Raw genomic sequence first — 16,426 nt, forward strand, 5'->3', positions numbered from 1 at the left:
GACGGTCAAGTACATAATCTGAACTTTTACTTTATAAGAAAGTGCAATTCTAGAGAATACATTGGAAGGGGGCAATATTTTCATATTCCAGTGCAGTGTTTGAACACTGACTGCATATTTAGGGAATTAAGAGCCACCAACCCACACTGACAAGACAATTTTGTGGGTCTATAAGACTCTCTAACATACACTTTTCTTGTTCAAGACATTGGGCGACATGTTAAGACATATATTTGTCCAATAGCCATACACACACATACATACACAACAAAATGTGAGTGCAGACCCTATATTCTGACTCTTGAAATACAAGTGTGTCAGATAATGTCTCCTATGAATCAGCATAGCTCCACTGAATTTTAAGATGCTGTGCTGCTGACACCAGCTGAGGACCTGACCTGTATGTGTCTTATTTTCCTACTCTACGTTCCTAACTGTTCAGATGAAATTGCTTCATTTTTTTTCTCTTCAGATTTTGATGGTCCTAATATATTTGTTGAATATCCTACCTAAATATACACTTTACTTGAAATAATGCCACTGGAATTTTACTACACGTTTAAGTGCTGTGTGACTGGAGTCCTGAAGCTGATGTTGCTTGTCAAGATTCAGCTCAATCACAGTGTTAATATTACAGCATTGTAGTATCCGTTTGATTGCAGCAGTCTCAAATGGTAAAAAAAAAAAAAAAGGAAATCCATATGGAAATAAGTGTGGGTTTTCATTAAGAATGATTTTATTTTAGCCTACAGGAACTATACCGAGAAAGAGTACCCTGCCCCAAGCCATAAATATCACAGAGCTTCATAGCTGTCCGAATAATGGGTAAAAGATCCGATGTCTTTTAGCCAAATTCCTATTATGTAGACATAAAGAATATCCTTGAGACTCTGAGATGGTTAACAACTTATTTTGTGTGAGAATGCCTCCATTTAGTGCATGACATTTCTACTCACCTGCATGATTTCCGTAACAGCTTTGCAGGCTTCTTCCTTGTTTGAAGCCACAATTACTCCTTTGCCAGCTGCCAGGCCACTAGCTTTTACAACTAAAGCAGGGAAGTTTGAACTTCAAAGATAGAGAAGAGAGATTCAACAGTAAACACTCTGTATTGCAAATATGTTTTGTAGGCATTTTGAACATTTCAATAGTTGAAAGATCAAAATACTTATCACTTTTCATAGCAACCATTTTACCTTATTGAATAACACACAAATAAAAACCAAGCTTCTCTTGTTATGCTATGCCTGTAAAGGATTTCTGCTTCCTGTTTTTTCCCCACCACTGAATTTCATTACTGTTCTGAAAGGTTGCTTTCCTTTTAATAATTTACTGTTGTATCATTTTTGGGTCACCTGGATTGTATTCTGATGAGGAGATCACCACTTGCTGAGTAGTCTCCAATACAGAATTTATATTTGTGGAGAAAAGGTACAAAGAAGGCAGAACATATGACTATCAGACTGCAAGCTGGGTTTCCACAATAGGCAATTTGAAAAAAATAAGAACTTTTCCTACATTCTCCTGTAAACTGAACACTGAACTTTATTTTCATTGAAGAGCAGTAAATAAGAACCATTTAATTATCAGACTTATTGCAGTGTGATAGTGTCATGTTAGATTATCCTTTAAAACCTTTATAAATGTTCTATCACAGCCATAAGTGTTGATATATTAGTAATCATTTGATTGCTTGTTTTAGATACCTAGCACACTGTATATTGCTGTTAAAAAAAAAATCTAAAATGACAATAATTTTACCTGTTAATAAAGCTACATGCTGCTTTAGGATCAGTAAAAGATTTCCATCTCGCAGTTGGGATATCATGACGATCCAAAAAGGCTTTGGTAAAGCTCTTACTAGACTCCAGCTGAGCTGCCTTTGCTGTTGGACCGAAACACCTTACTCCAGCTGCTGTCAAGTCATCAACAATTCCTAAAAATGGCAACACAAAAAAATTTTAAAAATCACCAGATGATTTATAGGAGTCATGTAGTCCAAGTCTACAGATGCACTCATTTGTCGGAACAAGTATGTCAGGAATGATAAGCCATATATATCTATCCAGTGCCTATTTTACCAGATGGATGGCAAAAAAGATGCATTCTTCACTGTAATCAGGAGCAGGTAACCCTGCAATATCTGGGACTAAGAAGATCTGCTGCATTTGGTAAGAGATGACAATCCCCCCTCGTTTTATTATAGCTTTTAGCTAGAAAGTTGACATTAGTCTTTTGTGAAGATGACAATTGTTGATCATGTAAAAGGTTAAAACAGAAAAATTATCAACATGTTTATAAATTTTTTTTTTACCAAGTCCCAAATTACTATTATTTCAAAAAATGAAAACTCCATAGGAAAATCAAAGCTTTAGTTAAGGTTCCTACATGGAAACACTTTGATACCTCTTTTACTAATTCCAAGCACTTAAAAAGAAACTGAACATTTAAGGATATTTTAACTGTTATATTGCTCACACAATACCCTTCAGAAATTCATTTTCATCACAGCACAATCCTGAATTTCAGGGAAACTGTCACGGAGGATCTGTTTCCATTCCTACTGAAGACACTCAGATACTGTTGAGTGGTGCACAGAAGATGGGGACTAAATTTTACTTTTCTTCCTAAATTATGAAGGCTATGATTTTTAGCTTGCTTTCTCTTACCAGCAGCAAGAGGGACCTCTGGACCAACCACAACCAGCCTGATCTCCTGATCTCTGCAGAACTGGGCAAGTGCAGCATGATTGCTGACTGAAACAGCTGTCAAAGATACAAAAGGGTGGTAAGACTGCATTCATTACTGTTGCTTAGCACTTATTTATCACATAATGCTGAAGCAGCATTCTCCCCACTCACATTCTTGAACGGCAGGTCACTGTGAATCTGGAAGAGCGAGGCATACACTGATATAAAGACTTACACGCGAGGCTTGGACCAAAATACACCACTAAACCCCCAAGCACAGGCTGCAGTTTGACAGGGATTGTAAGCTGACCTTGCTCTTGAAAGTGAGAAAAAAGTTTCGGGTTGCCTTACACTGTCATACAGTAAATGGTTCTCATCTCTAGGAACATCCTGTTTGCCAGCACAAGAAGCATCGCAAAGGATCCAAGTGAAAAATAATTCACAAGCAAAAAAAAAAAAAAAAAAAAAAAATTTCAGCCAGTCTCCTCCCTGAGGAGGGTCACCATGAAGCTTTACACGTTTGTGCCACCACGGTGTAGGGGACAGGAACGAGTGGCTGGTGGTGGGATCGCAACCAGTTTCTTTTGCTTTTTTCTTTCTCTCTGCAATGCCAGCTAAAAATTGCCACACTAAACTGTGACCCCACTGAAACAAAGGGGAATCTGAACATTCTTTCTTACATTAGGCTGAACTTAATAAGGGCAGGTGCTGTAATTATGGGTAAGGATATTTGGCCTTAGGTTTTTAGGACCGTTATCTTTCCATAAACAAACATTTAATATGACGATACTTGGAATGCCAAAAACTGCGTAAACAAAAGAAAAAGCTTGCACTAAAGACAATAATGTCAAGTCTCATGATAAAAAATTTACGCAAAGGCAATGCAATTCCACTGCTTTTATCAAGAATAAATAAAGCCAAGGTCTACAGAGGACGGGAACGCGAACCCGGAGAGAGCCAAAAAAGCAGCGAGCGTGGCCCGGCGTGGATTGGCTGCCCCTGCAGGGAGGAGACTAAGAAGACATCAGGGCACGAAGGGAGCACGGTACGGCACAGCACAGACCCTCCTTGCAGCTGGACTACTTGCTTCAAGTTTTGTCTGCGATCTCCTGTTAGTGACTGTACTGGCAAGCACGCCGGGAGCTGACGGCCTCTTGCAGCTAGTTTCTGAGGAAGCGATGAGAGAGAAAGAAGAGGCAGTGATACAGCAGCTTCTGCTGGACAGACACGATTTTGTGTCATCCCTGCCATCCTGTATGGATAAATTGCCTGCTTGCACAAGAGAAGCGGTCATTTCTGCCTAAGAGAGGGCATAAAAGCAGCTATCTGAAACCTACATTTCGGTTCTAGATTTGCCCTATTTGGGTGGAGCAGGGGAAAAAAACTGAACACTAATAAAAATTACCTCCTTGATACCTATTTAACAGTTCAATTATTTTGTTCCACCAACCTTTGTAAGCAGAAGCAAAGGCCTTTGACTTTCATGTGCAATTTATGCCAACTGACTTCTGGCTCACAAGAGAGCAAAACAAAAAGCATAACACACTTGGCTTTAAAGTACTGATTAACATAAAGGTCAATATTGTCTTTCAGTCCCGTGGGGCTGTTGTGAAAGCAGCTGGAGAACAGCAGATCCCAACCGAAGAGAGCGGGAGCTCTGGTGGGCCACTGAAGAGAGACAATCCCTGTTCCCTGCAAAATTAATCCATGCGAAGGAGAGCAAGGAAAGGAATGAGCCCGTAAGGTGATTGCGCTTTTCATCCCAAATTGTCTTGCCACAGGCCTGATCTACTAGTGATATGAACAGTGAACATGGCACAAGATTTACATGATGTGGAAATGTCCTAGTAACAAATGGAATGGAATAAATCTCATTGTTAATACGTAATTTTAACTTTCTCCCCAAACACCCTTTTCCTCAGGACGTAGACTGAAAGGGGACATTTTTGTAGCTGTGTTTCATTTCTCAAAACGACAGCTAAACATTCCTTTCGAACCAGACAGAAGGACCTTGGACCAAGGTTTTCAAAGCTAAAGCTTAAAGTTCAGGGTATACATCACACTGAGAGCTAAAACGTGATGGAAGGAGGTCTCAGGATGCTAAAGTCCATTCACAGACACGCATATGTCTATCTCTGGATTCTGCAAGCCATTCTGTATGGTTCTGACACCAAAATTGCCCTGCTAATTAAATATAAATTGAATACAAACCTATATTTAGCCACTCAACCTAAATCTGTCTTTATTGTCAGAAACGATTACTGGCTCAAATTAACCATGAAAACTTTTTTTTTACTTAGATACAGGCAAGGTTTGAAGGATTTAAGGTTATTTATAATTTTAAGCTCACCTTTATATGTTTCAGAAATCATCTGAGAACCAGAGCTGCAATGCTAGTTAAAGGCAATCTCATGAACCATGAAGGGAGGATGGATTTTCAGAGCCAAATCTTGGTCATACCAAAAAACCAGAAACAATGGTAGCAGTTTCACAGACATCGTTGCCCAGGCTCACATGCTTCTGTAAAGCTGTTTTCCATTTTCTCCCGAGTTAAAATCTAGACCCCAGTGGTAGGACTAAAATGCCTGAGCAGGTAAGACAAATTGTTTCCTTAAAACCCAAAGAAGTCAAACTCTTCACAAATTCTAGATTCTTCCCGTCCCCTGGCTAGCTGAGGATTTCTCTCCCAAAGTACATGTGAGCCCATAGTCTAGAAAAAAAGATTTTAGTGCACATGGTAGATTTCATGGACCTGGCTCGAGCATTATTATGCACATGCTCAAATATTTTCCACTGTTGAGGGTGCAGTATTTTTTATGGAATAACAAGGTGAGAGAAAAGCACAGCAGTTTTTAAAAGACACTGCTTGCAAAAAAATACTGAAATTAACATTCTGCAGGCCATACAGACTGTCATTGACCCCATTTAGCACAAGGATAAAGATTTTTGTTTGACTTTCTGGGATGAGAAGGAAACGTATGACTTTCCTGTCAAGCTCTTCCTTGGGCCTTGTCCTCAGAGACCAAATAGAACAAAAAACTACTTACAATACTGTGACTAGTCAAAGAAATTAAGGACAAAGTTATTTAAACAGCCTGTAATTAAGCATTCCAATGGAATTAAGTATGATAATTACCTGCTGTACAAGAATCTGACAGTATTCATGTTTCCATGTGAGATGGTCACAAAAAAAGATTTTACTCACATACAGATACGAATGCAGAAAATTGAGGTATATAATTCACGTTCACATGCATACCATGTTAACTTTAATTCCATATGTTATCACATGTTTTAAAGTGGAAACTGAAGTCGGTTGTTTAAAGTACCTAATTCAGGATCTGTTATATGAAGGACACAAGACAGGAACCTCTGAGCAATTACCCCTGGTTTTGTACTGATTCACTGTGTGCCTCCAGGCAAGCACCTTAGACCAGTACTTTTTTCAAACGCAGCACGTAATTTTGGATGCTCAATTTGAAATACCTTAAGCTTGATTTCTCAAAACTAGTAACTATGAATAGTTTCAATTACAGCCAGTCAGAGCTTAACACATTAAGCTAGAAGCTCAGAACAGGCAGTCAGTAGAAGAGAGAAACATTTGAAAATAACCTTAACTTCTTAAGGTGACTAAGACAAAGGAATGAATGTCTTTCTACGGTTGAACATTTCAGGTGAGAAAGTATTCTCATCAAAGGTTGTAGGGATCACAGGGCTTCAATGCACTTCTGAGAATACAGTAGTGAATTTAGTACTTTAGTTGCTGGCATTTGCTTCAGGCACTTCTCAGCTGTTCACCAACCAGTTGTTGAACTACAGTGTGTACCAAGAGAAATCATCACCCCTTCTCTGCTAGGCTGCTGGGAGGCAGGAACCACTGCAGCTATCCCAAGCTGTATTCCCGGAGGAATGTGCATTGGACAGATGGAGTTTTGGCTGCATCCTCCACCCCTGAACCCAAAGAACTAGCTATCACAACTGAGATGATATAAAATGAGTGGTAGTTGCACAAGGTTTTGCTCAGACATTTTTATTTCTTAACTGCTACCATCTATTTCACACATCCAGAACTTTAAAAAATAGCAATAATAATAATCATTTCACATTAACAGATCCATGAATGGAACAACTTATTTGTTGAGTTATCAAATTTAGAAATGGTATTTTTTCTTATTACCTGAACTTGAAATTTTTCCATTGTCAGCTGTTCCTGCATTTCCTGGAGCAACAAACACATGTTTTACATGTGGGGATTGGGCCAACTTCCAGGCTAGCGCATGCTCTCTCCCTCCACTGCCAATCACAAGCACCCGATCAGCCATTAGTCTGCATAAAACCAGAACACAAGCAAAACAGCCAGAATTAGGTTAGGAAAGCAAGAGCTTCACAGACCATGGTTTTAAGTGCTGGGTGCAACGCAACTCCTAACAGAGGTGAATGATGGCACTTTGTTTCAGGCAACAATATTTCTATAAGGGTTTTGCTGTTTTTTTAAAAAAAAGAAAAAAAAAAAAGGTATGTACATGAAAATGGGTAACTGACTTAATCAGATGTGATATAAACTAAATGTTAAAGACTGAACCAGAAGACAGAAGTAACACGGAAGTAACCCACAGGGCAATCCATCCTGGTTTTCCTTTAGTCAGATTGGCAGCTGCTCCAAGTTATACAGAAGTCTGTGATACAGGAAAAACCCTTACGAGTGACTGGGCTGTGATTTGTAACCTATAGAAATTCCTGGAGAATCCATGCCTGCAAAGGGGAAAGCCCTTCTGATGAACTGACTGTATGAACACAGTATTACAGTGTTAGGGAGCTGAATGGGACCACTCAAGACTTTTTAGAGGTAATACGTGAAAGAGCTCTACATACTTCAGGAAAAGGGAAGACCAAGAGCAATGAGACAGGCAAATCAACTTCCAGCTCTGGCTTTCCTTAGGAAAGAACAACCACGAGGCAAACAACAGGGAAGACCAGGTGTCATTAATAAAGGAGCTCGCTCTGAGAAGGTACTGCAGGACACCCACTGCTCCCTCCCATTCTGCCGAGTTTTAGAAAAACACATTAGCACTCTCTTGGCCTGCAGAAAGTAGGTGTATGAATGACAGTTGCAATTTCATTATAAACTGTCCAAAACCTTTTCAGCAGTTTGGAAACAAAATGGTCACAAAAATGAAATGAACTCTCTGTATCACCCTCCCTTATGTGTGTGTGTACACGTAACTTTGCTATTGGATTCATGTCAATATTACAATTTTTTCTTTGAGCAGCTTTGAGAGTTAGCCTTTGCATTTAAGACATGTTTACTTCTATGTGTACCCTCTACATATTTACTGATGTACATCACCTCAGAATTGCTATTCCAACAATGATACCACCCAACTAGCAAGGGAATGGAAGAGTTCGCTTATGCTGAAAAAAACCACTGGAACTCAGAAAACAGTAAATAAAGAACTAAAGTAAGTACATAATTTATAAAATAAACACATATGTCTTTATTTGGAGTTCCCTGAAAAGCAAAGGCTAGCCTCCTAACCTATTCAAAGAATAAGCTGTTAGAGTCACATTAGTCCAACTATATATATAAATTACGTACAGAAACGATGCCACTGCACTGGTTAAAGTGAGAGTTTTATTCACAGAAGTCAAACAGTCCCTGAAGAATCTGTCCAGTGAAGCAGAAAGCGAGCAGCTACAAATTGGTAGTTGGTCCTAAGCCCAAGTGCAGCATGCACTACTTGCAGAAAAGAATCTAAAAGCTTTAAATCATAACATATGCAAAACAATGATCTAAGCCTATAAAAAATAGCTTAAAGCATTTTAAGTAATGAGAATAAACAAAAGAATTTCATGTGGAAAATGGTAGGATTTATTTAAAGGACTTTGCATGGCCAGTGAAGAGGCTTGATGTGTCCCTCTGCTGTACGAATGACCTCCCCTTCATCGGGGCAGGAACGCAGCCCAGATAAGAGTTTTAATCAAGAGGAACGACCAGTCTCCCTGCTGTAATCCTGGCACACGTAACACGCAACCCTTGGTCGCTCCCTGTGCCTCTTCCATTAAGCAGCTGGTCGTTGACCTGTGCTTGCCAATGTGTACAGTGCCTCCCAAGGCGAGCTCAGAGAAAAACCACCGACACATACGATGCAGCTTGAATACACACAGGCGACAGCTCCATTTCCAAGAGCAGCAAAAAGTCAGAACTCTTCTGTGGCCCCCTCCTTTAGAGGAGGACAAGAGAGGACGACTAGCACAAAGCACATCTTCAACAAAAGAAAAGGAAAAAAAACCCCAACAGATTTCTAAGGGAAAAGCAAAAAGACATGACAGAAAGCAGATTTTCAGCCAACTGATAAGGCAGGAGTGTGTGCCTCTCCCTCACATCAGCTGCTACAGCTTGACTTGAGTAAAGCTGCTCCCATAGCTCTGACCCTGGAGAAACCCATCCTTCCCGAGGACCTGGACTATGCAGGCAATGGCTTCTGCTCTGAGGGCACTATGCGATGCGTATGGTGAGCCTGATTTTTAAATCCAAGTCCCCTGTAATAAACTTTAGGGAGGACGAGCCCACACATGTTTTAGAAGGTATTCCTATGCCATTTGCTAATGTATTTAATCCATTAACGAAGGAATGATTTGTTCTGAGAGGGATATTAGGCAGAACATCCAGTCAGAATAAAGACAAAACAAACACGAATAGAAGGATAAAAGACAGAAAATTAACACTGAGTTGTTCGCTATGAACTAAACACACTAGAGTTAAAATTTAATTGTAGTTTCAGGTGGGGGGAGACCAATAGCTTTCTAATCACCAGTGTTTGGCAAAATATACATGTTGCAAAGTTGCAGAGATGTTTTAATTACAGAACTCCAGGATTACTTATAATTAAAAAAAATAGTTGGGGTAAAAATTATCAGTTATGGTATCCATATTTGGGATGTCATGTTACGCTAAACCTCTTTTATATTACAATTCAAGCAAAAAGAAAAGATAAAAGGGGCTGGCTACAACAAAGGGATGAATTAGATAAAGATAGTTACCTAGGACAAAAGAATGCAATATAAAAGAATAAACATTTACCATGTAGCAGGCAGTTATCTCCTACGCTAAAGTTAAACCAAACAAGTACGTTTCCAGTGCTGTCCACAGACTGTCGTCATTAAATAATAATTTTTAAGGCCAATTTTATCAATAATAATTACAGCATTTTCTTACAAGTACCTCAGAACTGACTGCAGAGATTCAAACCCGAACAGAGAACATACTTACTCTGTCCTACGTGCTGCCAGTCTGAGGAAAGTAGTACTCAAGAGTTCAGATGCGCAAAGAGAAAGGAGATAAGCAGCCTCCGGTTAAAATGTAGTACCCCTGTCCCAATATTACCGCCCCACTGACGACACTGTGCAGCCAGCCAATGAATGGGAAAGTTCAGCCATTCCAGCTGGGAAGAGGGGACAGAAACTTGCGTACAAATGGTTTAGGAATGAGGAGCAAAAACTTTGCAGAGCAGAGCCCCATCCTGTTGTTTCTAAACATGCAAAATAAATTCTGCCCCATCCCAGGTATGTTTTGCAGATAAAAGCTGTTTACTAATCAGATTGTAAACATTCTCTTTTTACCTAGAAATGAGGCTATGCATTTTTGCTATGCATAAAAATGAGGTTATGCATAGTCCTATGCATATCAACAGTATGAAGGAATAAGGTGTCTGATGTACATTCACGCTCCATTAAGCCTACTGCTTAAAAATAGTAGAAGGACAGGCTTGAAGATCCAGTGACACTGTTGCCAGCTGAAGTAACTCACCATGCTGGCAACTCAGTCAAAGAATGACTTCTTTTTTTCCCCAAAAGTAACGTATTCTAATACTACTGTCAGCTGAAAAAAATTAATAATATACAGCATAAAGTTTTATATGGGAGCAGGTAAATAGAACAAGCCATATACCATATGTTCAAATAAAATTTAACCATTTTATAACAAAATGTGAGTAAAAAAAATAAGTTTCAGCCATTTGTTTTGAAATTCAATATTATTTGTGCATCCCACAAGTGGTATCCTAGCAACTTTTATTTAGGGATGTAGCTTGAGAAGGACTTCTGGTGGCAATCCCAGTTTAGGAGGCTCAAATCTAGCAGTTGCAGCCTTTCTTTTTCACACTAACATATAAAGATGCTGTGTAGGCCCTCTGCTGCCCAGCAATATCTTGCACTAAAAATGCAAATTCCAAGAGGCGACATTTCTCTTTATTTTGTCAATAATCCAGGAGTCAAAAATTGGTTCTCAAAAGGCCAAAAGCCATTCACAAGGTAGATATTTCTTCTGTGAGGATTATCGCACACGCAGGTTTTTTTGGAAGCAATATGTAAAATCCTTAAACTCTGAAAAGATTCCAAAACACGGTACATAATTACCTTAAGCAACCATTGTCTGCTATTGTAAAGAAGGAAGATATGTTTGTTTAAAAGACGTTTTAAAATAAAGACAGGTGGCATTTCAGGCAAGGGTCTATTACTAGGTCCTTATAGGAAATAAGAACAGGAAAGCAGAAACAAGCTAATCACTCCATGTATCCAAGAGGAGAAGACACGAGGATAGAGTGAAGAGAAGTCGATTTCCAGAGCCTATCCCTGAGGCTGCCAGTAGTAAGTCAGCAGGGACGAGCATCAGCCTAGAGACCTTTACTCTCCACAAAAGGTAGGGCTCACCAAGAAGCTGGGCAACTCTTCCACTAGGTCAGGGCCTGTGGAGCAGAGAAAATAAAGTGAGGAAGGCAAAACCAACAGTGTCTGATAGCTTTCTCCATCCTGACTCCTCCATGAGGCATGGTGAGATTTCAAAGGCAGGTGGAAGTGAGATGAGGACACTAAATCAGTTGCTGCCCCTTCCCTATTAAAAGGGAAGGGACGCGAGCCATCGACTCTTCCTTGAACTGAGCCTGTGCACAGGCTTGGGGGTTAAACTGAGCTCCTTGGCTATATTTATGAAGATAATTGCATAAGAAAATGTAAACTCCTTAAGCAATTTCTTCCCAAGTTTCGGTTTCATATCATAAGTGTGTGGTGCAAGTTACCTAAATATTTTATCTCAACTAGATGGAGTCTCGTAATAAGCCATTGCCTTATTACCTCACCCTAACTAAAGCCAGAAAAAGGTGCAATTAAAATAAGATCTATGCAATATAGCACAAACAGTAAAGGGCATGACTAGTGGCAGCTCCCTGCTTCAGACAGTATCTTTTTTTTTTTTTTTTTTTTTTTAAGTTAAGCTCCAATGCTGTTGGCATTCTCTGTGCGCCTTAATTGAGAGACCTGGGTGGAAGGTGTTTTGCTTTGGTGAGCCAAATAACACAAATCTTGAAAACCTGTGTGGAAAAGGTGACACAAAACAAAGTAGTTTAAAAAGATACTTTTTAGTGTCTTAGTTTCAACAAAATCTGAGCTGAAGGTGGAGTGACAATGATAACACTTAGGTATACTTAAAATGTTACACTATGCAGCATCCAAGGTGCTTCAGCCCTTCACTAAAAGGTATTTTCTGCTCAAGCATGTTTACGCTCTGCTGTGAAAATTTACACATGCATGAATGCTGGACCCATTCATATACCTTGTTGTCATTGAAAGGGGATGTTGTGAACCCAGATACGCTTTCCCCTTCCTTGTACTGGCTCCAGTGCTCACCTGAGCATAGTCAATTCACTGAGACTTCATAAAACTAACCTGAGCAAAAAAAAAAACGCCAATCCAAAACAGATTTCTGTAAGCTGAAGTGGCTTGAAGTGCAATCAGCCAAGGTCTAGAGACACTAACAGTGAATGGATGGGACAACAGAGCTGCGCAGAAGAACTCGAGGGCAAGACCTGCCTTTCAGGCAGCAGCAATCTACTCTTATCACCGCACACGTAACATTTAACCTTAGCTACAGCCTATTTAAAAGCTGCAATACCTTAGCTTCCCAACACTGGGATTCAGGAAACCTGATGCAGGCATTCAAGTTTCTTTATACAAAAGACATGGTCCTTGCCCAGAGCATCTTAACTCCTACCTTTCCTAGCGCTTAGGCTACAAAATAGCACAGCAGTGCCAGCACTTACCCCAAACACAAAGAACCCAAGCCCAGCATCACCAAGAAGGTTCAAACCCACACCCCGCAGTCCCTGGGGAAGAGCTCTTGGCTTTGGACTAAAGGAGAAGGTTAATTCTTCCTCTTGAAGCTAGGCAGGAGAAGGAAAAGAAATGAAGACTCACAGGACACAGCAAGAGCACAAATCTGGGAAGGCTATGCAATTCAGCTGCCTCCCCACCGACTGTAGTATTAGTGTCTAGCCCTAGCAGTCAGGACCATTTATGTGGGGTTTTTTCATAGACCTGTAATGGGATAAAATATTGAAAGAACTGCCTGGAGATGAGAAGAAGCCAAAACCTGGGACTTCCTCCTTCCAACTTCAACAGCTAGGCTGCTGCCGTACTCCCACCCAGGAACCTGCCATCCTTTACTTGGCTTCTGAACTCGCCAGCAGCCAGATAGCATGGTCCGAAACCCCCTCAGGCTGAACCCTGCTCTTCCGCTTTCTGAATTAACGCTCTAATCAGCAGGCCGAGTAATTTCTTAAGAGCCCACTCCATGTTCTGAGTGCACACAGATCTTGGTACACACGAGATGAGCTCCGAGCTGGCCTTCTCAGTGAACCTCTGCCAACTACTGGACCCCGTTCAAGCTTGGAGACCAACCGGCAGCTGAAATGGGCGAGCTGCAGGTTCACGGACTGTTGTTTCACAACTGGCTCGTGCTGCCCTTTGCCGGTGCAGCTTCCCATTGGTCCCACCAACTTCTCCACCTCCAGTCTCTCCTTCCCTCTGCCACCCGTGTGTGCCAAGGGCGTGCAGTCACTCGGATGAGGCAGCCAGTAATGCTGGAAAACTAACACTACAACAGTGACCAATGCAGTAAAGTAAATATATATGCACACATAAAGGAAATACTTTTGTGCCAGGTTAGCGAGCTAAAGTGACTCACTGAGGGACAAAGTGATCACTGCAGCCAGTACAAGGGAAGCAGCGGAAGGAGGCAGCGATAGGGTGAAAAGAGCTTAGTTTTTGCTGCAGCAAACTGCTCATCGGCCCAGCTGTCCTGTACACTGCACCCTCAGATCATCTTGATTGACTGAGAGACCATAATGCAATCGGTGGCAAACGCAGCTTCACAATTTACCTTCTCACCCAACTGCTCGTTCCCACCTCTTGCCCCAGCCTGTTTATGGTCACAGGGCAAGTTGGATCAGAGAATCAAATGAGGGCTGGGGAGGAGAAGAGATCTGTGTCTCTCCACGTTTTTTTCCTGTATGGATCAGTTTCCTGAGGGAATTCACTGTACCAATTGTGCAGGCAGCTCTGCTGGTGCAATGCAAGGTGCAGAAACAAACAGCCCTGGCGCTTAAACTGGCAAAATGGCCAAAATACAATGACGGAACTGCAAGTTTAGGCTAGGGCAGCATTAGGCTCATCCTGAAGGAAAACAGCACGGCCTTAGAAAACTTCTAATTTTCTCAGTTTTCAATATTGTAAAGAGTTACTTAAACAGTTCAAAGGCCTCCAGAATCAGGTGGCAATTATGGTTTTTAGTTATAGCTTTGGGTTTAAATAAGCTTCTTTTGCTCATGCGTTTTATTTAGGACTAATTCCTGGCTCTCACCTGGCCATATAGTGTGGTGTATCAGACAGCTTTATAAAACAAATGATGATGGTTTTTACCCAAGAAAAGTCATTATTATCTGCATTTCATCCCTGCAGAAACCAGAGCATCACACATATATCTTTCATGGCCTGAACTGAGGATCTGCAAGGCAGGCATCTTGCCTCCCGCTGCGATCCTCCAAATGGCTGGATTCTACTTTTCCTAGGCAAAACGCTACTGCAAGTTTCACCACTAAAAATAAACGGACCTTCAAAGTTTTATCACCCTCCCCAAAGTACTAAATTTTGACACGTCAAACTCTGTAGGAAGCTGGAAGTGCTCAGCGTCTTTCACCATCAAAGCCTCAGCAGAAGCTACGAGGGGAGAATCAGAATGAAGGAGGGGAGAGAAATGCCTTGTGTTACTATTTCAGCTATACACACCATATAGTGAAATAAGTATCAACTCTGCTCATTAATTTCAAGTATCCATCCACTGGACAGATTGAAAAAAAAGAAAGAAAGAAAGAAAGATGGCCAATGTTAAAGTTGGTAAGCCCCCAACTTTGCAAACAGCAGGGAAAGAATCAAAGTGAGTCAAAGTCCAAACCAAGAGAGGTTAGAAGTTTAATATTTACTTTAAAGCAAATATTTCACCACTTTTTCGAAGCCAAACAGAGCAGAGGAAAAAAAACCCGTAGAAATAAAAGCCGTGTGCCTTTTAAAATACTTTAAAGTGCAGTACATTTAAGAATGCTACACACCAAGCTCCCCAGAAGGAAATCTGAGCAGGAGACACGCAGTTAAAATAAATATATAAATGAATAAGCCGTGAGCAACCAGATCTCCACACGCCCCTCCATGGCCATAGGTGCGGGGCAGAGCAGGACCCGGGCTAAACCAAAGCCGGCCGGGTTTTTAGGCGAGGCCCTCTCTCCGCGGCGGCCTAGGTGCGGCACGGGCCGGCAGGAGGGCGCCGGGCCGGGCCGCCCCGCCATTTTACCGCGCCGGCAGCAGGGAGCACATGGCCACGGCCCCGCCGCCGCCGCCGCCTCGCCTCTCCCGCGCCGCCGCCGAACAGCCCGGCGGCGGGAGGCCGGCTACGGGCAGCGACACCGAGACGGGGCGGCCCGCGGAGCGTGCCCTTCTCCAGAGCGACAGAAAAACTTACTTTCCTTCAGGGGGATTTTAAGGAGCGGGAAGGCATCCTCCGCCGCGCCGCCGAAAACTACAGTACCCAGGGGGCACCGCGACATGGCGGCGGGTCGGCCCCGGGGCGGGGGCCGGGGGCCGGGGCTGGGAAGCGGGGCGGGCGGGAAGGAGGGAAGGGTAATCAGTGTCTCAGGTTGGAGAACCATTAATTGGCTTTTGCACTTAAATTCTTCAAGTCTAGACATATTTTCCGCTCGGGGCGGCTGCTGCCTGCGGAGCATGCTGAGCCGGGCCGGGAAGGTGCTAGAGCCGGCCGAAAAAGCTTGCCTGTATGTAGGTTGTTGTTTTTACGTTATCTAGGAAGTAGAGTATCGCTCCAGAGGGTAAAGGTGATAGTTTATTAAGTTGGCTGGATAGGACTGTGCAAAGATTGGTTTTGTTTCTATGTCCTCTCAGGGGGAATGCTCCTATGTATCTTTAAGTGCTGCGTAGGAGCAACTCCTTAGTTTGTACCACACAGAACTTTCTACTTTATGAAACCAAAGAGTGTTGGGCAACATTTAGTCCAATTTAGCATTAAAATTGTGCAACAATACTGTTAATGAAAACAGATTTCATCCATAGTTTTGCTTCTCCCCCCCCCAAGAGCTATAATGTGAAAACCTCACTGTTCTTTGTAAATTAGCTTATGAAATATAGGTTTAATAAATATTGATTGCCTATTTAAGCGCACCTTTGACTCTTGCTTTAAACGGGAACAGTCACATGAATAAATGCTCTAAGTAGTACTGACAATTGCAGCAGAACTGCTCTTAGTAAAGTCATATAATACTGTGTTTACAAAGTGAACACTAAATGTATCTGCAACAATCACTGGTCTTGACAAGATGGAAGTAAAATATTTCATTTAA

The 16,426-nt window shown here is 41.6% G+C and overlaps 1 protein-coding gene across 4 annotated transcripts in view; it reads right to left on the reverse strand.

Moving 5' to 3' along the window:
• The window catches only part of GART (phosphoribosylglycinamide formyltransferase, phosphoribosylglycinamide synthetase, phosphoribosylaminoimidazole synthetase), a 41,057-nt gene extending 25,411 nt beyond the window's left edge, over positions 1 to 15,646 (reverse strand). The window contains exons 1-6 of one of the 4 annotated variants that reach the window (XM_075517774.1): positions 15,535 to 15,618; positions 11,400 to 11,434; positions 6,868 to 7,016; positions 2,670 to 2,765; positions 1,762 to 1,936; positions 957 to 1,068 (exon numbers count right to left, since the gene is read on the reverse strand). In XM_075517774.1, coding sequence (XP_075373889.1) covers positions 957 to 1,068; positions 1,762 to 1,936; positions 2,670 to 2,765; positions 6,868 to 7,012 — 528 coding nt within the window. In that variant the 5' untranslated portion in view covers positions 7,013 to 7,016; positions 11,400 to 11,434; positions 15,535 to 15,618. Of the gene's footprint in view, positions 1 to 956; positions 1,069 to 1,761; positions 1,937 to 2,669; positions 2,766 to 6,867; positions 7,017 to 11,370; positions 11,435 to 15,534 lie in introns of all 4 variants that reach the window. The other 3 variants (XM_075517783.1, XM_075517765.1, XM_075517790.1) reach the window with 3 other exon arrangements.
• Positions 15,647 to 16,426: the final 780 nt, after the last annotated feature.

The sequence above is a fragment of the Mycteria americana genome, chromosome 1 (genome assembly GCF_035582795.1).
Source record: "Mycteria americana isolate JAX WOST 10 ecotype Jacksonville Zoo and Gardens chromosome 1, USCA_MyAme_1.0, whole genome shotgun sequence".
NCBI classification, from domain to species: Eukaryota; Metazoa; Chordata; class Aves; order Ciconiiformes; family Ciconiidae; genus Mycteria; species Mycteria americana.